The sequence below is a fragment of the Petaurus breviceps genome, unplaced genomic scaffold (assembly GCF_028583685.1).
Source record: "Petaurus breviceps papuanus isolate PSGF00001 unplaced genomic scaffold, PetGlider_PUasm1.0 90650, whole genome shotgun sequence".
In the NCBI taxonomy this organism is placed as follows: domain Eukaryota; kingdom Metazoa; phylum Chordata; class Mammalia; order Diprotodontia; family Petauridae; genus Petaurus; species Petaurus breviceps.
In genome coordinates this window covers 1,749,028-1,775,815 of record NW_027187299.1, presented here as the reverse complement: position 1 = coordinate 1,775,815, position 26,788 = coordinate 1,749,028, and the positions used below count along the sequence as shown (strand labels likewise).

The 26,788-nt window shown below is 36.3% G+C and overlaps 2 protein-coding genes across 8 annotated transcripts in view; one reads left to right on the top strand and one right to left on the bottom strand.

Moving 5' to 3' along the window:
• The first annotated feature begins 816 nt into the window (after positions 1 to 816).
• COA6 (cytochrome c oxidase assembly factor 6) lies at positions 817 to 9,370 on the top strand. 2 transcript variants are annotated; one of them, XM_069064848.1, is made up of 3 exons: positions 817 to 956; positions 2,651 to 2,802; positions 8,611 to 9,370. In XM_069064848.1, exons 2-3 carry the CDS (start codon positions 2,659 to 2,661, stop codon positions 8,704 to 8,706), a joined length of 240 nt encoding a protein of 79 aa, XP_068920949.1. In that variant the 5' UTR covers positions 817 to 956; positions 2,651 to 2,658; the 3' UTR covers positions 8,707 to 9,370. The 2 variants fall into 2 exon arrangements, with proteins under 2 accessions (XP_068920949.1, XP_068920950.1); XM_069064849.1 differs by lacking the exon at positions 817 to 956 and adding an exon at positions 965 to 1,105.
• TARBP1 (TAR (HIV-1) RNA binding protein 1) overlaps positions 7,127 to 26,788 on the bottom strand; it is a 110,052-nt gene continuing 90,390 nt past the window's right edge. For 3 of the 6 annotated variants that reach the window (XM_069064842.1, XM_069064843.1, XM_069064844.1), the window contains 7 exons: positions 21,164 to 21,245; positions 18,783 to 18,954; positions 14,853 to 15,044; positions 11,520 to 11,644; positions 10,955 to 11,091; positions 10,502 to 10,598; positions 7,127 to 7,524 (listed from right to left, as the gene is read on the bottom strand). In XM_069064842.1, the coding sequence (XP_068920943.1) occupies positions 7,258 to 7,524; positions 10,502 to 10,598; positions 10,955 to 11,091; positions 11,520 to 11,644; positions 14,853 to 15,044; positions 18,783 to 18,954; positions 21,164 to 21,245 (1,072 nt within the window). In that variant the 3' untranslated portion in view covers positions 7,127 to 7,257. Of the gene's footprint in view, positions 7,525 to 10,210; positions 10,599 to 10,954; positions 11,092 to 11,519; positions 11,645 to 14,852; positions 15,045 to 18,782; positions 18,955 to 21,163; positions 21,246 to 26,788 lie in introns of those variants that run through there. The other 3 variants (XM_069064845.1, XM_069064846.1, XM_069064847.1) reach the window with 1 other exon arrangement.

Sequence of the window (26,788 nt, the reverse complement as noted above, 5' to 3'; positions counted from 1 at the left end):
ATCAGAATTCTGAGAGAGGTCAAATCAATTCTGGGATTCAGGGAAGGTTTCTTGGAAGAGGTAGTATTTGAGGAGGGCTTTTAAGGGTCATGGGAGGCAGGGAGGTGCAGGGGCTAAAGAGTTGACCTCAAAGCCAGAAGACCTTTGTTTAAGTTCTGTCTGACGTATACTGACGGTATAACTTAGTAAGTGTAACCTCTCAGTTCTCTGGCTGATTAGGACTACGATTTACAGACTACATGCCAACCTGCATTGGTACAGGGAGTTCGCTATACAAAGGAAAGTAGAGGTCCGGGCCCCAGGCCTATGCTTTTTAAGGTCGATAGACTTGGATTTGGAAGGTCTTCCAAACAATCCAGTTCAGCCCTCTCATTTTGCACATGAATAAACGACAGCTCACACCTTAAGTGACTTTGTCAAGGTCACTCTGCTTGTGGCTGCTCAGAACCACTAATAAGACTTTCCACAGGTGCAGAAGGTTACTTCCTAAAAACATAATTTTTTTCTGGACAGTATTTTGTGATTTGGGCTTCGTAAAATACGTTCACCTTACATAAAGTCTCTTCTCTCCGTCCACCCCTACCATATATCCCCGCCCAGGGCCCTAGGCCGCGTCTTAGCAGGGGCAGACCAAGTAGAGGTAAACAACTGAAATATTCTGCCCAGAGGGAAAGTGAAGGGGAGAAAGAAAATCACGGCGCTGAGTAGGAGGGGAGGGACGCCACGGTAAGACCACCAGACACGCCAACGTTTCTAAGACAAATAACATTTTTCTCGGTAACATCCCAGCCAGAAGTCAGCTAACCCGACCTCCACACCAGCAGCTTCCGGCTACACCTGGAAATCACTCAGAGAGGGGCGGGGAGCGAACACAGGAAATCCCGCCCCCTCCGCCTAGAAGAGACGGTGGCCCGAAGGAGTCAAGGCGGAAGGGCTAGGGGTTCGCCTCCAAGCAGGTAAGTTACTGTTCTTGTGATGGTTTCCTGATTGCGGTGGTGGCCCTCGGGTCTGTACAGACTCTGTCGCTAGAGAGAAGGCTTCTCTTCCCCAAGTAGACGGGCCCGTTCTCAGAGCCGTGTTTCTGGGCTGGGGAGGCCACTTCCCGGTAAACCTGGTCCCGCTCTCGCTTTGGGGGGCGGGGCCAGCGGACGGAAGCAGGAGGAAGGGGGTGGCCCGGTTTTTCCTATAGCCCAAGGTCGCGGGAGATATCCAAAATTTTACAAACTTTAAACCATTGTAGGGGATGGGACTTTAGTCTGACAGACCCAAGTCCAAATCCTGACTTACACACACTCTGTGACCCGTTTCCTCGTCTTTAAATGGGGATAACTCCCTACCTCGCAGACTTGTGAGGATCAAATGAAATCATATGTATAAAGCGCTATAGAAATGCTCGTCATTTTTATCGGGGTAGATAGGTGAGTCAGAGTGCAGGGCCTGGGGCCTGAAGACCCGAGTTCAAATGCGGCCTCAGACACTTAACTAGCGGTGTAATCCTGGGCAAGTCCCTTAGCCTCCATTTGTCTCAACAGACCTTACCTCACTGTGTTGTTGACAGGTGTAAATGAAATAATATTTGTAAAGTGCCTTTAGTCATTTTTTGTCGTGGCCGACTCTGTGACCCTCTTTGGGATTTTCTTGGCAGAGATACCGGAGGGGTTTGCCATTTCCTTCTTCAGCTCATTTTACAGATGAGGAAACTGAGGCAAACAAGATTAAGTGACTTGCCCAAGGTCACACAGCTAGTGTCTGAGGCCAGATTTGAACCTAGGAAAATGAGCCTTCCTTACTCCGTGCCTAGCACCATCCAGCTGCAACAACTGTAAAATGTATGTGCCAGACATACATGCTATATAAATGTTAGGTGGTTGTAATAGTAGTAGTATCTGTAGCTGCAGCTGCCGTTGTCGTAGTCATCCTTAGTTAATTATTTTTCTGTTTCGGTAAGGACTCAGGAACAAGGTCAGGACCTGGAATCTTTCTCTCTAGTTACCTTCTTTATAAGTATTTCTTTATCCCTTCCTGGTTGAATTCTGGCAAGAGTTGATGATGGAGGAGGGGATATGATTTTTCCCAGTTGATAGTTTTCCTTATTTTTACCTCCCTTTGCCTCATCTCTTCACTCATACTTTGCTTTTATTATTATCTCTAATCCTTCCACCCTAATAATTTTAGTTATCTCCCTTCCCAATCTTAATCACCTGGTTAACAAAGTTCAGTTTCACACAGCCCTCAATACAGATGTATAGGACAAAATCATTTCCTAATGGATAAATGGCCAATGGATATGAATAAGAAATTCTCAAAAAAAAGAACCATAAACTATTAGCAAATGCATGAAAAATTGCTCCAAATTACTAATAAGAGAAATGCAAATCAAAACAACTTTGAGGTTTTACCTTATATTCAGCAAATTTTCAAATGTGACAAAAGAAGGAAACAGTCAATTCTGAAAGAGTCATGGAAAGAAAGACCCTATTGGTGAAGCTATGAATTGAACTTAAAGCCAGCTCAGTGCACTCTGGCTCCTTGGTATCATTTGTAGGCAGGAAGATTCTAGTGGGATTTTGCATTTTGTTTTCATATAGTACAAATTCCTTAATAAATGACAGGAGTCCCTTCAAATAGTGGTCCTTTTTTTCTGTGCTAGAAGTAAAAATGACAGCACCTTCCATGAAAGAAAGGCAAATTTGCTGGGGAGCTCGTGATGACTACTGGAAGTGCTTGGATGAAAATGCTGATGATGCTTCCAAGTGTAAAACATTAAGAAGCCTTTTTGAATCAAGCTGCCCCCAACAGTGGGTAAGTAATGCTAGCATTTCCTTATCTTTTTATATAGATAGGGAGACAAACTTTCGTTTTTAATAAACTTTATTAACATTTAATAAACATTATTTAGTACAGTGCCTGTCAAATAATAAGCACTTTATAAATGCTTGTTAACTTTTTGAAAAATGTCTGAATATACTGTTACTCATGTTTCTGAAATAAAGTATTTTGTGGCAGAGGGAAAAGCTTGCCAGGTGTCTGTTCAAAAGATTTGGATTCACATTCCAAGTTTTGCAACTTTGTGACCCTGGATAAGTCACTTCACTTTTCAACCTTAGTTGTCTCATCCATAAAATAAGGCAACTTAACTATATCACTTCTGAAATTCCGCTCATCTCAAAATTTGTGATTCTATTAACAGGATGATGTTCTCCTTAGTTCTTAATAATCACTTAACAATAGCTGACCTTTATATAGTATTTTTTTCACTTTCACTTTATATAGTATTTGGTTCTCCATTATCTTTGGAAACAAGTACAAGCTCCTCTCTCTGACATTTAAAGCCTGGCTCTAACCAGCCTTCCTAGCCTTATTCTTCATGCAATCTTTGGTACTGTCCAGCCAACATTCTTGTCCATCAAATGTGATACTCCATTCCCCAGTTCCTTGACTTTGCATTGGTTGTCCCCCATTCCCATGCAGAGATAACATACTACCTCCTTACCTTAAAATATCAAGTTTTCTTTAGTGCTGAGCTCAAATACTACCTGAGGCCATTCCTAGCCCTCCCTACCCCTCAACTCTTAGTGCCTTTCTCCCCAAATTACTTTGTATTTTTTAAAATATATTTTAAGAGATACTGATGAGTGTGCATATTGTTTTCCCTCAATAGAGAGTAAGCTTCCTTGTGGCAGGAACTTTCACTTTAATATTTTAGTTTCCCACTGGGTAGTAGGAAACTCAATAAATGCTTATTGGTTGGTATCTTTGCTATATTATTCACTCTTGGTTTTAGTGTGTTGAATAGGATAGGCACACGTAAATTTACATGTACTTTCCTCATTTAACCTCATGTTAGAATTGAGCAGGTATTAAAGATCAAGTTGTTGGGGCGGCTAGGTGGCGCAGTGAGTAAAGTGCTGGCCCTGGAGTCAGGAGGACCCAGGTTTGGTTCTGGCCTCAGACACTTAACACCCACACACACACACACACACACAAAAACTAGCCCTGTAACCTTGGGCAAGTTACTTAACCTCAGTTGCTCTCCAAAAAGGCAAAGAAAAAAAAAAGAAATAAAGATCAAGTTGTCCAACAAATTCATTTTGCAGATGCAGCAATGAAAGTCAACATAAATATCTGCCTAATTTGTAAAACAACCTAAATCAACTTATCTTTTGTATTGAAAGTTATACTTTCTTGATAATTGAATCATCTGACAGTTTATCTTGTTTCCATGTTCAACCTTATTATCTTTCACTCAGACTATTGTAATAGCCTTCTAATTGGCGTGGAGATGTGATCTTAGGGAGCTTACATTTATTGAGACAATGTGTACACGTAACTAACTATGTGCAGAGTAAATACTAACCAACTACAAGGCACTGAAGGAAAGCACTTGAGGCTGAGGGATCAGGAAAGACATGTTCAAGATGGTGCTTCAGAAGTTGAGTCTTTGAGAAAGTGAGGGATTTTAAGAGGTGAAAGTGAGGAGAGAGGAGTACCTTCTATATAGACAAGGGGAATGGCAAGTGCTAATACATATGGATGGGAGAATGAGGATAGTGGGTGAACAAAAGAGATAAGGTCAGTTTGGGTGGACTACTTAGTGGAAAGGGAAGTAAAATTTGAGATGTAGGAGGTTGGTTGAAGCCAGGTTATGAAGGGCTTCAGAAAGAAGCAGTGTCAACTAGAGTATAAAACAGGGGTGACATAGTAAGACCTTTACTGGGTAGTGGGGAGAGACTTGGGAGCCACTTGCAAGAACCCAGGGGAAAATTGACAAGGGCTTCAATTAAGATTGGTAATTGTGGGAATAAGGAGAAAGGGACAGATTCAAGAATTGTGGTAGTATTAGAACCAAGGTCTGGCAAATAATTGGACAGATGTTCTTAACCTTGAAGCTGGGGAGGGGGGAGTTTGTAGATAGAATTGGGGGACCCTCTGTGGGGCACATTTGTGAACTTGAATAGAAATGAATTACAACTTCATTTTCACAAACTTCTAGCTGAAATTTAGCTTCTGTCTCCCCCATTGGTAGAGAGAGTTCCCTTTGATGAACTTCTAACAATGCAGATCTTTTCTGCATCTTCCAGTCTTTGAAGCGCCTGAATAGAATAAGGAAACAAAAAGAGGATATGAACTTCCACATCATTATTAGAGATTGTAAGGAAGGAGGAGGGAGGGGGGTTAAAATAAGGGGTTTTGAGATGATGTGATAGGCCCTGGTCAGTTTTCTCAGTAAATTAAGAAGTCAGGGCCTCAGCTGAGAGGGTTGGAGTAGGGAAAGGTGGATGCTTGAGGAAAGAAGAGAAGGTTCAGAATAGCCTCTGTGAGGAGTTGTAAGGAGAATCAATTAGGGAGATGTAAAGAGAGGCCTTGCTTCTGAGAAAACTCAGCTGAAGTGAGGTGATAACAATTTGCAGTATACCTAGTCAGCTTGGGTGTTAGGCTTCCTCCAACTCTGTGAAGAGTTATTCAGGGTCGAGGTTTGGAAAGAGTTGAGAATGGAGACTGACAAGGGATCCAAGAGCTGAGTACGAAATGAAATTGAATTTAATCAATTATGTGATTAAGACTGGGAAGAAGACTAAATTTAAAAATGGAGTGGAAGGATTAGAGATAATATAGCTATCCCTTACACATTGCAGGCTCAATATATCATGGATTCACATAAGAAATTACATGGGAATTTTGTGGAAGCTGCAGATGACACAAAACGTATAGAAACTCAGAAATGCATAAAATATGATAGTATTTTTATAATATAGCCTATGACCAAATACTTAACCCAAATTTTCAATAAGGTACTTTCAATAAAATTTCAATAAGGTACCCTCACTCCCCCCCCAAAAAAAAAGAGAGAAAAGAAATTCAGACAGTTCTTCTCAGGTATGAAGGGAGGTCCAAAAACTTATGCAGATTTTTCAGATCATCGGGGCGTCACAAGCCCCAAACCCTGGCAATGTGGAAGGGATAACTGTATTGAAGGCAAAGTACAGGTAGGGAGATGAGGTATGATCAAAGGAGTGACATATATGTACCATTTCTTCTTACAGATTTCCTGTTGAACAAACACTATATACTTGTTAGTAGTTCACATCAGTTATGCCTATAGTTTTTCAGGATAGATAAAAATCAGTGTTTTTTTTTTAATTCTATTTTAAAAGAGAAATTGCCATTTTGGGTTGTTATTAAAATGCTTCTTAATGAAAAGGAAAAAACTCCCTCCAAAGTCCTATATATAAACAGATGTCATGATATTATTGAAAACAGCATAGCATAAGTTATAGAGCCAATCTTAGAGCCAGGAAGTCCTTGGTTCAAGTTCCAGCTTTGATCTAGACTAGATGTGTTGACACCTGGGAAGTCACAGTACCATAGGCAGCTCTTAAGCCTAGACAACCTGCATATAAGTTTCTTCATCTAGGAGTTCCCAATACCAGTTAAATAATAGCTTCAGTCCCAATGATTATTAATACCATTAAGAAAAACCTGGTATTTTACTCTTAGAAGAGACATTAACAAGAAGTCATCAGTGCAGCCCCCTTATTTTGAGCCTAGGGAAGCTCAGGATCAAAGCGCTGAAGAGTTTGCTCAAGGTCACTCACTGACTTATGGTAATCCCAGACAGTCCTGGTTCCCAATCCAGTGGTCTTTCCATTATATCATGTTGATTTCTAGTACAGTTTTTAATAACACATTCTTTAAAAAGTTTTGATGCTTTTGGTTTTTATATGTAGCAAGATGGCCCAGTGGATAGAACAAACACTGACTGGGTCTGGAGTTAGGAAAACCCGAGTTCAAATTTGGCCTCAGATATTTATTAGCTGTGCTACCCTAGGCAAGTCATTTACCCTGTCTGACTTGGTTTCCTCATCTGTAACAAAGAGATAATCAATCATAGAACCTACCTCCCCGGCTTGTTGTGAGGATAAAATAGATGCAAAATGTTTTGCAAATTGTAGAACACTATAAATGCTATTATTATTATTATACCAGTCATTTCCCAATATACCCTCCTATATAACCAAAGAAAGCAGTTTAAAAAAACCATTTGACAGACTGAGTATGATATATGCAGCACGCTGTACCTGTGATCTCTTATTTCTCTACTGAGGCAGAATTGTGCTTCAGCATCTGTTCTCTAGGACCAAGATTGGTCATTACAGTTAATCATTTTGGCTGCCTTTTGGTTTTGTGTGCATCACTATAGTCATTGTGTTCATTGTTCTAGTTGTTACAGTTCTCTGAATTCCTATTTCTCATTTCTTAATGGCATAGTAGGATTGTTATCTTCCTGAACATATGGTATCTAAGATGTAAATAAATGTGTACCCTTTTGAAGAAATTTTTATAAAGAGGCAGACTATAGAAACATATTGCAAACAAGGAACTCTGTGCCTTGTGAAGTATCTGTGATAGTTCCATGAGAGGCGCTGGTGTAATAGAAACAGTCAGAGGACTTGGGTTCAAAAGCCAGTTTTGCCAACTTTGCGACTTTTGGCACTCATCTTCTTTGTGCCTCAGTTTTTCCATCTGTAATATAGGAAGAGTGGGACAGTGGTAGTCATAGCAGATGAGATGCCTTCCTTCTCAAATCCCTTCACCATGTTCACATTTTGAAGCCTTTACACAATGGCAGGCCCTACCACACAGCCTTTTCTTCACTGGTAGCTTTTTCTAGCTTGGAAAGCATTGCCAAATTTTCATTATTAGTATAACCTTCAAGAGAACCCAAAGTCACCTCTACTTCACAATTAAGCTTATACAAAATGAAGTACATTTTGTATAAAAAAAATTTATGTACTCAATCTAATGATTTAACGTAGTCACTTTAGTGTAAAAGAAAGAAACTTGGGGCAGCTAGGTGGTACAGTGAATAGAGCATCAACCCTGGAGTCAGGAGGACCTGAGTTCAAATTCGGCCTCAGACACTTGACTCACTTACTAGCTGTGTGACTTTGGGAAGTCACTTAACTCCAATTGCCCTCCAAAAAGCAAAACAAACAAACAAAGGCAACTCATAATAATCAAACAAGTTTTAAAACTAATAATTTTAATAGGAATAGCAAGCATTAAGTTGTAAGAATGACATCTGTGCTTCTTCATTTTGTGAGAAGATAGTGTATTTAAAATTAAATTGTATTTGGACATATTAGTAACTTTGAATTGACTATTACAATCTTATATCCATTTAGGTTTTCTTTTTTTTCCAAGTGGGGAGAAACATGTACTTTCTTAGTGTTTACATACTTTCTAAAAGATCTGTTGGTTGTCAATCCTACATTTACTTAACTTTGTAAGTTATATTTATTTATAACTGCCTTATTATAGGCTGCTTTCAGCTTAAAAAGCTTAACCATATTCACCCTTTTTAATGGAATCTTAATATTTTTATTTTAGGAAAAATTTACCATCAAGTCATACTGAGTTAGCATAATTATTAAGCTTGCTTCCAGCTCTAAATTTTGATTCTGAGATACATATATGTACATGCTATAGAAAGGTATTCAAATAATGATTCAATTTATTATAGACTGCTTTTAAATCTTTGCTCGTTTTGTCATGCTGCATGGTGTCCTTTTTATTCTGTCTCCTTTAATTGTTTTCTCTTTCTAATAGATTAAACATTTTGATAAAAGAAGAGATTACTTAAAGTTCAAGGAAAAATTTGAAGCGGGACAATTTGAGCCTACAGAAAGAACAGCAACATCATAATTATTTGGGAATTTTTTTTTTTTTTACAAATACTCAATGAAACTGTTCTTTGTGGACATTACATATTCCTTTGAATACCGCCTTGCCTGAATTATAAAGTATGACAGTTGGACTCAGTTGTCAGCATAGCTCTCCTGACAACAATAATGAAAATAAGCAAGAATCCAACAGGGCTAGAATATTTAATTCATCCAAGGAATAACTTGAATAAAATGGTATAGAACACTTAATTTGTATTGTGGAAGTGGGTTTTATTGTTCATTTTCATAACACAAAGTAAGCAAACGTGTTATTCTTTTCTAGATAAGAACTACATTTGAATTTGCTAAAAGTGTTTTAGAATTGATGCTTTTTAAGTGTTTATATATGGCACCAATATTTTACTTGAATGAAAAACCTGAAAGTAAACACTGTAAGATGATACAATGTAAAATTTCAAGGGGATAGAGTTTATATTAGAGTCAGACTCTTAAGTATTTTGCTACATGTGATGGTTAATAAACAGTAAAATTTGTAAATAATCTAGTCTCTTAAGAAGATAGAAATCAAGGTCATAACTTAGGGCCACACTGCTTTTATTTCTAGTTAAACTGCCACATTCCTGCATTTTTTTATAAAACAGAAATGTTTGACATTTATCATAATAAACTAAAGAGAAAAGATATCATCAAGCTTACTCTTGATTTGTATTTTCTCTATTCTTACTCTCACCTCTTTGTTTTCAGAAGCAGTCATAAAAGGATAACTAGGCACATATAAAAACAAAAAAAAAAAAGCACATTTTTTTTTTTAATTCTGAGTTCCAAATTAGAATATAATACCTCTTAAGGCACAATAGAAAACACTGGGCATCAAAAGGCTGAGATTTTAATTCTCCTCAGTGGTCCTGTGACCTTGCATTTTATTCTCTCAAGCTGGGTTTCTTTATCCAGAAAATTGGGTTATTATAAAATTCAAATAATTAAAGAACTAGAAGCTAAAGGTAACTTAGAAGTAATCTAGTCCAAATCCTTCTTTTTACAGATGAGGGGATGGAGGCCCAGAGGTAGAACTTGAATTCAGGTTCCCTGACTCTCAATCTAGCATACCACACACAGCTAATGTATGTGAAACAAGCTATAAAGATTCCATGAAGCTTCCCATTAACTGTACTGTAATTCAGCTCTACCCTCCATATGTTCATATGTGTATGTATAACTTTGATATCCTTTACTGGTTGGATTCTGATTTAAATACTACCTCTTCCTTACAACCAACCCTGGTAATGACTGATGACTACCTCCAAGACTTGATATAGCACTTTTCAAATTTCTCTCAGATAGGCATCATCATGTTTTGTATCATAGCTATCTCTATAAATGATGTGTCATTGTAATAGGTGGCAAGCTCTGTGAGGGCAAGTACTATGTCTATTTAGCCCCATCTAAACTTTGTATCACCCACTTTCCTAGAACAGGGCTATGAACACATCTAGAAGAGCTTAATAAATATTTCTTGAAATAAATTATGAACGATAAAGTCATGATTTTATTAAAGAATAAACACAAAGTTACTTAAGTTATATTTAATATTTTAAACCAGTAAAATAAATATACCACAAAAATCTTAATACAAAATTGTTCTCAATAAAAGTTTAGCCTATTCCATGAGTGCATATAGAGTTTAAAAATATATCTCAATAGCACCATTAAGTTCAGATAAGGCACAAAACTTTCTATTTTTGTAATTACTTTATATCTCTTTGCTTGATTATCTGTTGCCTAGTATATTCCCAAATTAGTAAAGCTCCACTCACATGAACATTAAGGGAGCGTATGATGCCATGTTGAGGAATTTCCACACACACATCCAAATGCTGAATCAGGTTTGCTGGGATTCCCTCCCGTTCATTTCTGATGAGAAAAGAAAACAAAAACAGCTTTTCATATAGTCACAATGAAACTAGAATACCAGATTTTAACACAGGCATGCAAGGAAAGCAATACAAGGACACAAAAACACTTATATAAAATACAAGCAATCAAGTTCATATTCAAAAACTTGAGAAGGGAAGAAAACACCCTTCTGTGAGCACATAATCACTGACCTATGAGTGAGACTTCCTTTCTTGAACAGATCTAAGTGAATGCCATATGACACCACAGAAAAGCTAACTTGGATGTCACTATCCTTTAGGTAAGTAGTAATTTATTCAACTTATGGGGGTTGGGGGGTGGGAGGGAGGAAGTACCAGACAAAAGGAAATTACCCCAGTAAGAGCAAGGATTTCTCAGGAAAACAATATTTCGTTAAGTCTGAACTTTTGGCAGTTTGTTCCACGCCTATGGTAGTATAGCCTTCTGTTTTTTTCTTCTGTAAGTAATCAACAAGCTGAAGTGGTTTTACCTAAAAATTTAAAAAATGAATAAAGAATTCATACATTAGAAAATTTCACCTATAGCCCCTCGTAGAGAAAAATACCAGAAAAATTTCAAGAAAAGGTTTTGTACATTAAATTCTCAAGACAAAAAGCCTTCTAGAAAAATATTATATGTAAGCCATATTTAGTTCATTAAATTAACATGTAAAAATGAATAGCTTTACAATGAGTTTGACTTGTATTGAGGTAATTGGGTCACTTCAGTAAGACTACACAAGGACTAATAAAAATACACTATAAATGAGGAAGAAAGAACTAAGTTGTGACTACCCACCATAGGGTATTTTATGGTTCACTTACTGCAAAATTTCCACAGAAATTCTATTTAAAAACAAAAAACCTCTAAAAAAAAATTTCCAAACAATATAGTTATAGTAAATTACTTTTTACTCACCTCCACCAGAGGAAGCCACTGTTCTGCAGAAACACTGAGATGCTGAAACTGCTTATCATTAATATAATGAAGACTTCCTACTACTAGAGCTGAGGCCCCAAATATTTCACAGGTCCGGCACAAACCTATAAAACCAAATTAAAAACAGTAACAAAATTATGTATTTCCTTTTATAACATTAAGCTTACATAGACTTTAATACTTTTATGAATTTGTTATTTGCCTATATGGATATTCCCTCAATAATGTGACTACTCAACCATAACTATATTAGAAGTTGGCCTTTAGGACTTGCTGGGGCCAAAAAATGTTCACTCTGCAGCCAAGCTGGTGATGAGCCTCTCTTTAACCTTAGCAGATACAGTTCAAATTAACATGTCTAAAAACTGAACACTTTCCCTTTAAACCCTCTCCTTCCTAAAATTGCCTATTTCTGTCAAAAGCCTCACTCATCATCATTCTAGTGTCTCAGATTCTGGATCTCAGGACTCCTCACTTTCCATCAGCCTTCATGACCAATAAATTGCCAGGTTTAATTTCTCCCTTCATAACATTTCTTGCATCCAAACCATTCTCTCCATTTACACAGCTACCCCTTAGTTCAATTCTTCATCTCTTGCCTAAGGCCTCCTAATTACTCTCCGAAGTCTTTCATCTTTCCTGTTTATTCTATACACTGCTACCAAAGTGATTTTTCTTAACCACAGATTTGACAGTGTGATGCCCTTAACTTCAGTGACTTCCTACTTTCTCTAGGGTGAAATATAAACTCTTCTATTTAGCTATTTTTCCAGACTTATTGGACATTAGTCCTTCTTATCCTCTGCAATCCAGTCAAACCAGCCTTCTCTCTTCCTCACTCAATACAGTCCCATCTCTCATCTTGCTTTTGCACTGGTTGCCCCCCATGCCTGGAATGCACTCCTTTCTTACCTAAACCTGAATTACTCTCTTCCTTTGAACTACAGCTCAAGTACCATCTTCTGCATGAAACTTTTCCTGATCACAGTAGCTAGGGTCTTCCCTCCGAAACTACCTTATATTTAACTTTTGTTAACTTTATATTTTAATATGAAATGATCTCTACATTAGACTATAAGCTCATTGGGAATAGGAAGTTTCATTCTTTTCACTTGTATCTCTAAGACGTAGTACAGATCTCGGCAGACAGACTGATCACTAAGTTTTCAAGGTTGGTGGGACCTTCATTCTACTGGCATTAGTACTTGAGAACCTTAAGTTACACACCATGATGAGACCTTTAGTGGAGAACTTGGAATGACAAATATTTTAAAATCTGTGACTTATGTAAAACAAGAATTAAAATGGGGAATATAAAGTTTCTAATTAAACTGCTATCAGTGAGAGGGAAATAAAATTACAATGAAATATTCCTTTTATATTTTTTAGGGAGGCTGAAAGATACTATTTACAAGTAGCAGGGAAGGATAAACTGAGATATATATATATAGTACCTGTTATATTGTAGTAGTCCAAAAAACCCACCATAACCCTATTTTTCAGTCCCCATGCATTTAAGTGCCTACTGTGTGCTACTATGTACTATGTTAAATGCTAGGATACAAACAGAAAACGAAAATAGCCCCTGCCCTTAGAAAGTTAACATTCAATTGGGGGGGTGGGGACAAGGAGTGAGTATAGATTATATAGAAAATAAGTAGCCTGTGATGGGGTTGGCAGAGGAGAATAACAGGTCCCAAGAAGCGGAGCTGAGGAGGGAGAGCATTCCAGAAATGATGGATCCAGCTCATGCAAAGGCATCTCACAGACAGGACATGATCTTATGTGTAGGGAACAATTAACAGGACAGTGTGGCTCAACTGAGAAGTGTGTAAAGGGGGGAGCAATGTGTAATCAGCCTGGGGGAAAAGTGGATCCTGAAGAGTTTTATGTGCCTGAGATTCTGTCTTAAACATAAAGGACCAGGGTAGCCACTGAAGTTTCTTGAACAGAGGAGTGACATGATGAGACTTGTTCCTTAAAATATATCAGTTTGGCAGATGGGTAGAGGATTGTAGAGGCGACAGACTTGAAGCAGGGAGATCAATCAGGAAGCTATTGCCTTAGTCCAGGTGAGAACCTAGATTAGAGTACTGGGGTCTTAGATAGGAGAAATGCTACAGTGGTGGAAGAGAGAAGACTACTACTGACAGATTATAAAAGTGAGTGAGGAGTCAAGACTGTCTCCTAAGTTCTTACTTTATGTGACTAGAAGGACAATGGCACCCTCAAGAGAAATAGGAAAAATAAGAGAAGGGTGAGTTTAGGGGGATATATGAATTCTCCCTTGTATATGTGCTTAGTCTTCCTTAGACCTAGTTTTTCTAGTAACAAGCTTTCTGTTTTAGATATAACCCTCTTTTCTGAAATGTGCATGTGGAAACTTCCTTCCCCCATGCAACCTTAGTAATTGGCACCTCCCTGCCTGTTACATCAGAGGTGGGAAATACAATTATTAGGATAACTGGCAAAACAAGGAATCCCTGAGACCTTGTCCCTGCCCATGACCATAAAACTATTGACCTTCGCTGTTTCACTATTATCTCAGTAGTCAACCTGCACTAGGTCACCTTAGTGTGGGTGCTGTCCTAACATGCATGTGATGTTTCAGCATATGACTTGAAAAGATGCTGTCTTCCAGCTCCAGTGTGTCAGTGTGCTGCACCAGTCTTGGAAGATATTGGTTGTTACAGAAGCAGCAGCAAAAGCAGCAGTGATTGTTTCGGGTGGGAAGGAGGATGGAGGATGGAATAAGGGGAAAGAGTAAGGGAAAAGTGCTAGTTGCTGTATGATTGAGGAAATGAGATTACTTCCTACATTGATGAGTTGACTATAGCTTAGATTTTGAGTATCAAGACTGAGGAGCAACTTCTCCAGAGGACTATCCCTGAATTTCCTTCCTCCTCCCTGCCATGACCTGCAGACATTCAGCAACCACTGTGTATCTTTCCACTGTTGCCCTATTTCCTCTGTTTCCATCTTAAGCCACAAACTTTTCCTTGTTTAGGGTAAACCATGCCAAAAAAAGGCTTCTTTTATAAACTTGTCTATTTTGAAAATGTTTTAACAGACTAGGATAAATATTTTAGTCTAAACAACACAAAAGCATACTGCAATTACTGAAATAAGAGGTTATTCTGGACCTTTTCCTTTCTCTCAAGGGGCAGATATCATCCATATAATATAAAGACATCAAATGTGTCATCTTATAATACTGGTAAATGTAACAAAAGCCATTAAAAATTTTTAAGTTAGTAAAATTTGTCAAGGATGAGAGTGTCAAGAAACCTATCTATAAAACTATGATATTACCTCCTAAATTGGTTGGCTTATCAATTAGTGAAGCTACTACAATCAATCTACTAATGGATTTTCCAAGCTTAGCAGCACGATCCTGAAATGCCAAATCAAGTTCTAAATCAGGAACGTTATTTTTCCAAGGGATCATCTTCTTTTGAACATCAATCCATTCCGATTGGTTTTCTCCCTCAATTGAGTTGGAACCTGAGGGAAAAAAAAAATCAAGATGATCCAAAATAATTGTCTGAACCAAAATCATTAATGAATATTAACTGAAAATTTTCAAATAAAATCCTGGCAAAAAAATTGCAGCAATTTATTTTTAAAAAATCATTCACTAGATCTGATCAAGACGGATTTAAAGTGGAGGTGCAAGAATGGTTCAAAATTAGGGAAGCAATTGGGGTGGCTAAGTGGTGCAATGAATAGAGTGCCAGCCCTGGAGTCAGGAAGACCCGAGTTCAAATCCAGACCTTAACACTTACTAGCCATATGACCTTGGGCAAGTCACTTAACCCCAATTGCCCTGCCCTCCCCCCTCCAAAAAGCAAAAATTTAAAAAAAATTAGGAAAGCAAGGCTATTATCTTAAGAAATAAAAAACCAATAATTAGATGAACAAAATGAAAAAAAAAAGTCTTTGACAAGGTACAATACATTTGTGCTAATGAATCTATAATACATACTCATGGAAGGATGTTTTTTAATATGATAAAAAGTATCTGAAACTGAAAGCTAATCTTATATGCACTGGAGAAATACTAAGAGCTTTCCCAATAAATAAAGAAATAAAGCAAGAATGCTCCCTTTCCCTGATGCTATCTGATGTGTTTCTAAAAACATGAACAATAGCAAAAAGACAAGAAATAAAAGGCCTAAAAATTTCTGATGATATGATGGTTTACTTAGAAAATCCCAGGGAATCAGCAAAGAAAATAACTGAAACAATAGCTTCAGTCAAGTAATATACAAAATAAACCCACAAAAATGAACATACAGCAATAAAAGGGAATAATTTAAAGTCCCATTCAAAAAAACATATAGAATACTTGAGTCAATTTAACAAAGCACTCAGTACTGTATGAATACAATCACAACCTATTCCTTAAATAAATGAACTTAAATAACTGAAGGGATATTCACAGACACCCTAAATTGATGTACATATTTAATGCTTTGCCAATAAAACTACTATAGGTATATTTTATAGTTTGACAAAATAATGACAAAATGTATTTGGAGTAACAATAAAAGAAAATTCTTAAAAGGAGAAATGAAAGGGTAATATCACTTCCAGACCCCAAACTATTTTATTAATTAGTTATCATCAAAACTATTTGGTACTGCTTTTAAAAAAAGATTAATGAAACAACCTAAAAAATGAAGAATTAAAAAATAACAATAATCCAGTGTATGATAAAACCAAAAAACATAAATTACCTAAGAAGGACCTTTCTAATTTACAATGATTTCTAGTAAAACTAGAAAATAGTCTGGAAGACTTTATGTAAAAACAAAAACTTAAACATCCATACCCTTTGACCCAGAGATTCCACTGCTATGTATATGCAACAAAATAGCAGCTCTAGTAGTAGCAATAAACTGGAAACAAAGTAGGTTCCTCTACACTGGGGAATGGCTAAACAAGTTGAGGTAGATGTGTGCAGTGAAATGCTGTGCTGTGGAATACAATGAAATAATGACTAGAGGAGCACAGTTACACTTCTATGAACTTATAAAAGTGTAGTAAGCAGAAGCAGAAAAACTACACAATAACAACATAAAAGGAAATAATAACAAAATAAATGAAATAGAAAGCTGTGAGATTGTAACAATCAAGCTTAGCTCTAAAGAAAAGTGAGACAACTCTCTTCTTGGCAAAGATAGTGGGGAAATGGGTATAGAACATTATAGATGTCAGACTTTTTAAAATGTCTTGTTAATTGTGTTGTTGGAGTTGTGAACTGGTTCAACTATTCCAGAGAACATGGAACTATGTTTTGGAACTATGTCCAAACTGTGGATATGCTTTGACCCAGCAATACCACAACTAGGTCTGTATTGCAAAAAAGATTTTTAAAAAGAGAAAAAAAGACTTATTTTGACAAAAGTATAGCAGCTTGCAAAGAACTGGAAATCTAGGGGATGCCCATCAAATGATGAATGGCTGAACAAGCTGTGGTATATTATTGTGACAGAACTCTACTGTGCTATAAGAAATGATGAGCCAGGGTGGTTTCAGAAAAACCTGGCCAGTCTTATATGATCTCATGCACAGAGAAGTACGCAGAAGAACTGAGCGAACATTGTACACAGTAAAAGCAATATTGTAAGGATGATTAACAACGACTTAGCTACTGTGTGATCAAGACAACAATCCAAGACAATTTCAAAGGACTGCTGCACTCTAAATGCAAACTGAAACATTCTTTTTAAAATTTATTTTTCTTGGAGTTTTTGTTGGGGGATGGGTCTGTTTTGTTTTGGGTTTTTTTTGGAGAGGGGGAAGGTAGAGCAATTGGGGTTAAGTGACTTGCCCACGGTCACACAGCTAGTTTTTTGGTCTGTGTATTAAGTGTCTGAGGCCGAATTTGAACTCAGGTCCTTCTGACTCCAGGGCCAGCACTCTATTCACTGCACCACCTAGCTGCCCCTATCTGTTTTCTTTTGCAACACAGCTAATATGGAAATATATTTTACATGACTTCACATGTATAAACAATATCAAATTGCTTGCCTTCTCAAAAAAGGGGATAAAGGAGGATGGGGAGGAAGGGAATTTGGAACTCAAAACATTTTTTTAAAATGAATGTTAAAAAAATTTTTACACAGAATTGGAAAATATCTAACAAAATAAAAAATATATTTAAAAAAATTTTTTGTTAGTTCATCCATATTTTAAGTCAATGTTTAATATTTTCCCTTTTTTATTTTTAGTTTTAAGGGATGGATCTCTGGGAAGGGGAAAAAAAGAGGGGCACACTGGGAAATGCAGGTGATGTTAAACCAAAAGGTTTAATAGAGTCCATCAGAGTTGTATTTTTAACATTAATTCGATATGCTTCTAAATACAGATGTACTTTAATTAATGTGTCCTGGAAAAGGCTCTCATACATCTTCATTTTATACGTACTTAAGTAACCTGCTACTTAAAAATACAATAGGTCCCTTTGGTCAGTAAAGAATCTTTTGAAATAGAAATAATCCATTGTATAGGTTATGTTCAAAATTTTTATGTAGATTTTATTAAAATAGGACATATCTATTGTCTTTAATCTGTCCTATTATAATATTCCAGCCTCTGCAAGTTTAGAATAAAGAAGCAAAGCTGTAAAAGTCTTCAAGAAGTAGTTCATTCTTTCAGACAGGAGCCCACAGAAATGAACTTTCTTGAATATAACTTACCTTTATAGAGCATTTTTATGATTACAAAGTTCATACACACATATACATATATGCAGGTGGACATGTGTTTACACATTATATACGTGTACATGCAGATATATACATATGTGCGTGTACACATATATGTCTTACAATACATTCCAGTATGTCTTTCCTCACATTCCTATTAACTTTTTGTTTTGACTTACTGCTTTGCTGCTCTATGTAATTTAGATTATATGGTAGGAATTATCCCTAAAACTAGCTTCGATACTTTATCGTGTTACAGGCCCACAATGAATGTCAAATTATAACAATTTTTAAAACAAAAAACAATGGGTTTAACTGAACATTGAAGGGTTCCACTTACATGCTGTGACATGGATTCCATATTTACTAAAACTCACAAATCTACCTTAAATATCTTTTCTCTAAGTAGAAGATTAAAATCCATTGGCATATGGAGGTGAAAAAAATCCAGATACATTTATTAATTAACAAATCATTAAGATGGAGCCAAAATAACAGTAAAAAGAAGACAAAAATAGCCACACATTACCTATATCTTGCTGAGACCAGTCACTTGGTTTTAGTTCACAAAGTTCAGTTTGAGAAAGGTACCACTGAAATGCTGAATCTATCGGAATGTCAGTGAATTTTATGAATTTACCAATGGTGATCCATTCATCTTCAACAAGTCCTGAAAGACGTGGAAGGGCATGAAATATGGTCTGAAAAAAACAATTGTTCAAAAATTTTAATTTCTTTCCTTAAGCAAACAAATTGAAGGCATTAATAAACAAGCAGCTCTATGAATTATGAACTTAATTAATGCCAGACTATAAGCATACTATAAACACACACACACAGAATATACTATTTTAGCCTTATTTATTCTCTGTATTCTCTGTGTATGTCTTGTGCTCTGTAAGTACATCATAAACTACTTGAGGATAGGGACCAAGTCTTCAACTTTTTTTCATTTCTAAAATGCAGTAAATAGAAAAGCTTCAGTTAAGCTATTAGTTTCAAGCTCTTTCTATACCAAATCTTTTACTACAATGAATAATATAAAAGATGTGTTTCCCCTCCTCTTCCTCTTCTGAAAAAGGTCTAAGTAAAGGCATGAAATAGCAAGATGAGAAGTAGAAGAAAGGTCATGGATAATACATAAACAATAAATTTCTAAATTATTGAAAACTAATGGTAGTTCTCTTGGTCTCTACCTACCAAAGGGGAAAAATAAAGCCCAACAGTAAAAAAAAAAAGTTTCTTAATAACAATTTGTTGTATTATATGAAAGTAACACTCCTATTTAACAAATACAATTCTCATTTGCTTTAAAAGTATATATGTAAAATTCAAACTATTTAAGCCATCATAGGCTTTAACATGTTCACAGGCACCAAACTTGTGGAAGTTTTAGTTGAGTAATTATTGTTATTTATCATTTATTAAGCACCCAAAATGCTAGACACTAACTCAGATATATAAACAGTCCCTGCCCTCAAAGGGCTTAGATTTAAAATGTACACACACATACAAATACAGAAAACATTTAGTAAAAAACTATTTATAATGTCATTTTCCCATTAATTAGATCCTTCCTTTTTTTTGGTGGGGCAAGGGGAAGGAAGGAGGAAGAGAATCATTTTTGTACCTTGACAACTAATAGTATTCATTATCTAGACATTTAACTCACAGAATTTATGTGAAGAATGGCAAGAAAAAAGAAAAAAAAAACATGAGATTGTAGGAGAAAAAGGTCAAAGAATGATAAACAAGGGAGTTAATCCAGCCAGGCCACAAGAGTATTGAAAAAAGATAGTGATAAAGTGAATCCTTCAGAAATGTCACAACATTGTGGACTTGAAAGAACATAGAGCAGATAATACTGTTTTTTAATAAATGCTCCCTATTTTTAATAACAACTAAAATTGTACCAGTATTTCCAATAATTAAAACCAAAATTATGTACCATTACACACAGTGGTGAACTTAAAAATATGGGCCAACTAGAAGTAATGTAAATTTACAAATTTATTAAATAAATAGCATGTTAAGATTCTTAAGGTTATAGATACTTTTGAACTATTTAAAGGAAAACACAAAAAGTGAAAGATTTAAAATTCAAAACTAGAGTATTACTATTACAAATTTTTTAAATTAGAAAAATCATGAGCTTATATCATTTTTTGATGTTCTGTACTGTGTTGTCTGTCATTTGGTTTCAAGAACAATGCTGGGGGTGGGGTTTATTTCCTGTTTTTAAAATGATATAAACAAATTCCACTACTATCAAATAACTTACTATATATAATTTTTGCTCTAGAATTTCAGCCAACCAGAAACAGAAAAGCATCGTTTTAAAAAAGGACTGAATTCTATGTTCTTTCATCATAATGGGCTTCATTACAACAAAAATTCATCTGCACAAATGCTTTCACTCATTTCTTTTAATGTCAGAACAGATTTCTGTTTAGAGTTAAATATTCCCTTCCAGTATTTACAAGTCAGACACTGCCTAAGAGAGAGACATTGAAGGGCGGCTAGGTGGCAGTGAGTAAAGCACCAGCCCTGGAGTCAGGAGGTCCCGAGTTCGGTTCCGGCCTCAGACACTTAACACACCCACACAAAAACTAGCCGTGTAACCTTGGGGCAAGTTACTTAACCCCAATTACCCTCCAAAAAGGCAAAAAATAGAAAGACATTGAAAATGACTAGCCAATTTTCACTACTAAAGAATGAAGTGCAAGCAGGTCATCTACTAAATGACAAGAAATAAAGTTTACAGAACTTTAAAATACAAGATGATACTTGTAAATAGGGCAAAAACATTTAACCTAATTATGTCCCCTCAATAATTATGACAACAAAAGAAGAAAATATTAGTGTTAAGGGCACAGCAAATAAAATTTCCAAATGCTATTCTATGCTTACCTCCAGGCTATAATCCTTAAGCGGATGAAATGTTGCAAAAAAGAAATGCTCTTGAATTCTTTGCCAATTTTTTTTGGCATTCCTGAGAATTTAAAAAATATATATATTTATATATATGAGATACAGTGAGAGTTTAGTTTTACAACTCGAGAGAAAAAATCAATTTGATACCTTAAATAGTTACTACATATTTTAAAAGGAAACTAAAATTTGTCATTCTAAATTTAGAGTTATGTAGCATATTTCTCCAAGACAAGTAAAAGCCCTTTGAATACACTGTATTCAATCTTACAACATCCCTGCAAAGGAAAAAAGACCAAGAAAATGAAATTCCATTTTCAAAGTCATAGATGAGTCAGCAGTGATGCTAACAAAAGAATCTAGGTCCCCCGATTATGGTAATCAATCTACTCTAACAATCTTCAGACCTATCTCCAACTAAAAGTAACAAGAATAGGAAAAAATGGAAAAAACTACTACTATAAGAAACAATTCATTTTAAGAGAACCGTTAGGCCAGATTCTAGCTGACATCTGGAAGTGATAAACTGAAAATTTTTTCAATAATAAACTGAAAAATTTTACTTGGGCACTCAATATTTGCAGAGAACAGAGGAATACTTACTTATTCCAGATAATTGTCAGATGAGTTGGTACCTTCTTACTTAAAATCAAGAATGAGAGTAAAAATGGCAGTTTTGAGAAGTGAAGACACAGAGAGCTAGAAAACTGCCATCAGTTTGTGACCAATTAAATGGTTACATTATTAAAATGATTTTAATAATGAGTATGTCTAATATTCTTGAAAACGGGAAAATAAATACAGAATTACAAGTTCTGTTATGTCACTAATGCTCAACTTTTTTTTTTCTGTGACTCAATATGTTAAGGCCCAGTTACCTCAAATGCTCCTGCTTAGCTTTAATCCCTATTATGACCACCAAAGAGAAAGAAAAAACTGGCAGTTTCAGAATAAATATAAATTTTAAAGTCAACTTTTATCTTAATCTTCTTGTTCTCAAATCTTAAGTGGCCTTATCATATTAAGTTTATTTAAATTGACATGTGAAAATAAGCTCACCAGTTTTCACAAAATACATTCTAAATGGGAGTGGGAGAAAGAGAATGGATTACAGATTTTCAAACTAGAAAGGATTTTTAGGAGTCACTTAGGGCAAATCCTCATTTTACAAATGAGAAAAATGATCAAGCAGTGAAGTAATTTTACAAAGCGAGGAATAGTAGTATTCCAAGGGGCAAAACCAAGCTTTATACCTCCACCATCTAACTCTGAATTCAGTGCTCTTCTTTGCACTATACCAGAGAGTTCAAAAGCAAATTATATAATTACATATTTTTTTAAAACACCCAAGAAATAGCAAAAATCCTCCTTTGTTAGGGCTTAGCTTAGTTAATCACAGTTGGAAAACCAAGAATCCTAGATATTTATACTGTCTTTTGTACATAAAGATAACTAATTGTCCACCATAAGTTTCTTAATTAAGAAAAACTGAAATTATATGGAACAAATGTTCATTTGTTATGTAATAAAAAAATGTTGAAATATAATTAAGTTATTATTTGCAAGAGACTGTGTTTTAGTTCTTCAATTTCCTTGTTAGGGGGATCTCAAACAAATTACTTATTTAAGATTTAAAGGCTCACTTCAAAAAAAACCTAAGAAAGCTTAACAAAATATGAAACAAACCAATTAGAAGAAAAATTAAACAAAGAAAAAGGAAAGGTGCACAGAAACATATCTTAGCAGGTAATGTAAATGATAAATTACTGCAATTAAATTTTAAACTTACCTATTTCCTAGTAGCTAAGGGAAATAATTTAATTTATAAAGTTTTGTATGATAAGGCAAGAAAACAAGTTTCTTTTAAAGGACAAATTTTTCATGGTACTAAGTTAAATGAGTTATTTGGGATATGATAAAAGGGACACTGGGCCCCAATAATGGTCGCTATCTTCAAGCATGTTTTATAAAACGCAGAAATATTGTTCAAATGGCCATTTTTTTATCACAAAATTAGTCCTCACTCAGTGAAAGCATTTCTGTAGAATGCTAAGATAATATGGTCCAAGTACAATGAACCAATATACCAGTACCAGGCACTGACTGATTCTTTGAATCACTCTCATCACCTGTTGCATCTGGTCCTACTCCTGTGCTGCTGGAGAAAAATTAAACCATGCTGAAGGAGTCCACTGCAAATTTATGTTACTTAACTTCTATTAGGTCCTCAATGCAGCAAGGAAATCCTTTTATATTTCTTTAATTAACTTAGTGTTCCATCCATTACAAAAGCTCTTCCAAACCTTTTCATCCCTCCATAAACTTCCCAGGGCTCTCTGACTCTCAGATGAGAAACTTGCTTCATATTTTACTCAAAAAATTGAGGATGTGCACTTTTTTTGTTGTTGAAGAAAGGAGAAAGATATTCCTTTTAAAGGAAGAAAGATCTTTTCTCTTCTTATCTCAGGTATCACCCTAATGCCTTCTGCCACTTCTTCACCCCTTTCTCACGTGAACAGGTGGCCCTTCTCCTTGCCAAGGTCAACCTTTCTACATGTACAAGTGATCCCATTCTGTATCATCATCTCTAGCACACTGGCCCCTTTCAATTATTTTCACTCTCTCAGTCTACTAGATGCTTCCTTACTGCCTATAAACATGTCCATGTCTTCCGCATCCTGAAAAAGACCTTACTCTATCCTTCCCAGTAGCTAATGTCCCCCGCTGTCTTCTCCCTTTTGTGGCTCAATTCCTTGAGAAAGCTGCCTACAAGAGGTGCCTCCATTTCCTTTCCTCTCATTCTTAACTCTCCTCAGAAGTCTGTCCTCCAACTCCATTCAACTAAAACTGATCTCTCCAAAGTCATTAACAATCTCTTAATTGTCAAAACCAATGAATGGCCTTTCCTCACTCTTCATCCTTGTCTTTTTCTCCTTGATTGCCTCTTCTTACTAGGTTTTCACTACACTACTGGCTCTGGCTCTTCTGGGACTTACTGGACTGAGTACTTCTTCTCAGTCTCTTTTGCAGAATCCTCATCCAAGCCACACCCACTAATCTTGGCTGTTGGGTGTCCCATAGGGCTCTGCCCAGGGCCCTAATCTCTTCTTCTAAAGTATTTCACTTAGTGATCTCATCAGATCCCCTATAGAATTCAATTATCTTCTATAAACTGATGGTTCTCAAATAGACTTAGCAACTAAGAACCTCTCTGCAGATTTATTGCCATCTCCAAATGCCTCTTAGGTATCTCAAAATGGATGTCTTATAAACACCTTAAACTCAACATGTCCCAAACTGAATTCATCATCATTACCCTCACAAACTACCCTCTTTCTGACTTCTAACTTCCCTATTTGAAGATTCCACGAGCCTCCCAGTCATTCAGACTTAAAACCTGTCATCTATGACTCCTTACTCTCACCCCGCTGTTGTCAAGGCCTGTTGATTTTACCTTCTTAACATGTAATGTATGGACTGCCTTCAATACTCTGACACTGTTACCACCCCTCATGTAGTGCCCAACTACCTCACAGCTGGACTAGAGCAACAGCATCCTGGTTGTTCTGCCTGCCACAAGCCTCTCTCCACTCTAGTCCATCTTCCATTCAACTATTAAAACTATACATTTCAGAGACTTCTTATCACCTTCAGGATCCTCTTTTGGGGTTCAAAGCGCTTCAAAACCTGCACCTCTTCCCCAATACATCCAATCTTCTTATACCTTATAAAAGGGAACCCTGCCCCCCATGGACTCTTCAATATAGTAACACTGGCCTCCTTGCTGTTCTTACAAAGACTCCATTTCTAATCCCTGAACATTTTCAGCTTTAGCTCCTGGCCTGCAGATTGTAGGGAGACCAGCACCAGTGTGAGGGGTAATTGCTCTTGCTTTAACCTGCTTGGATCTGGATTGTGGTCTAGGGTGGAGGTCCTGGGGTATGCGACCAGCTTGCGAGAGCATATGGAGGCTGTTGAGAGGGCACCCAACTAACACCTTCAGCAGCTGAGAAAACCCCAGCGATTGGGATGAAGCTCCCCTGTCTTGTAGCAGAGTCCTACTGTAGCGAAAAGCCCAAAAGTCAAGTAATTCACTGGCAACGTGACCAAATGAGGGAAGCAAAGCAAACAGAGCAACCCAACTTTACACTCCTATTTTGGGGATAAAAAGGATCAAAGCATGGAAGGAGGAAGACAGCAAAGTCAGAACTCCTGCATCAAAAGCTTCTGAGAAAAATATAAGCTGGTTACAGGCCATAGAGGACTTTAAGAAGCAGATAAGAGAAGTGAAGGAAAAATTGGGAAGAGGAATGAGAATGATGCAAGAAAATTATGAAATGAGAGTCAACAACCTGACTGAAGAAAATAACACCTTAAAAAATAGACTAATTCAAATGGCAAAAGAGGTTCAAAAAGGCAATCAGGAGAAGAATGCCTTAAAAAGCTGAATTTGCCAGACGGAAAAAGAATCTCAAAAGCTCACTGAAGAGAATCATTCTTTCAGAATTAGATTAGAGCAAATGGAAGCTAGTGACTTTATGAGAAATCAAGATATTATTAAACAGATCCAAACAAATGAAAACATACAAGGCAATGTGAAATATCTCACTGGGAAAACCACTGACCTGGAAAATAGATCCAGGAGAGATAATTTAAAAATTACTGGACTACCTGAAAGCCATGATCAAAAAAAGAACCTAGAAATCATCCTTCAAGAAATTCTCAAGGACAACTGCCCTGATGTTTTAGAACCAGAAGATAAAATAGAGGTTGAAAGAATCCACCAAACACCTTCTGAAAAAGATCCCAAAAAGAAAACTCCTAGGAATATTATAGCCAAGCTCCAGAATTCCCAGATCAAGGAGAAAATATTACAAGCAGCCAGGAAAAAAACAATTTGAATATTGTGGAAACAAAATCAGGATAACCCAGGATCTGGCAGCTTCTACACAGAGGGATCAAAGAGCTTGGAATATGATACTCCGGAGGTCAAAGGAGCTGGGGTTAAAACCAAGAATTACCTACCCAGCAAAACTGAGTATCATGTTTCAGGGAAAAATATGGTCATTCAGTGGAATAGAAGACTTTCAAGCATTTTGATGGAAACACCCAGAGCTGAATAGAAAACTTGACATTCAGATACAAGAAGCAAGAGAAGGTAAACAGGGAAAAGAAATCATAAGGATCTTACCAAAGTTGAACTATTTATATCCCTACATGGAAAAATGATAATTGTAACTTATGAAAATTTTCTCAGTATGAGAATAGTTGAAGGGAATAGAAATGTGTGTGTATACATACATACATACATATATATATATATATATACACACACATACACATACATACATATGTCTATATAGGAGGGTATATGGGTGTATGAATACATATGTGAATGTGTCTATATATGTATACAGGTATACATAGATTAAGGGCACAGGACCAATTTAATAGGAAGGGATGATACTTAAAAGGTGAAATTAAGAGGCGAGAGAGGAATATAATGAGAGGAGATGGGGAGAGACAGAATGGGGTAAACTACCTCATATAGAAGAAGTAAGGGAAAATGGTTACAATGGAGGGGAAGAACAGGAAGGCAAAAGG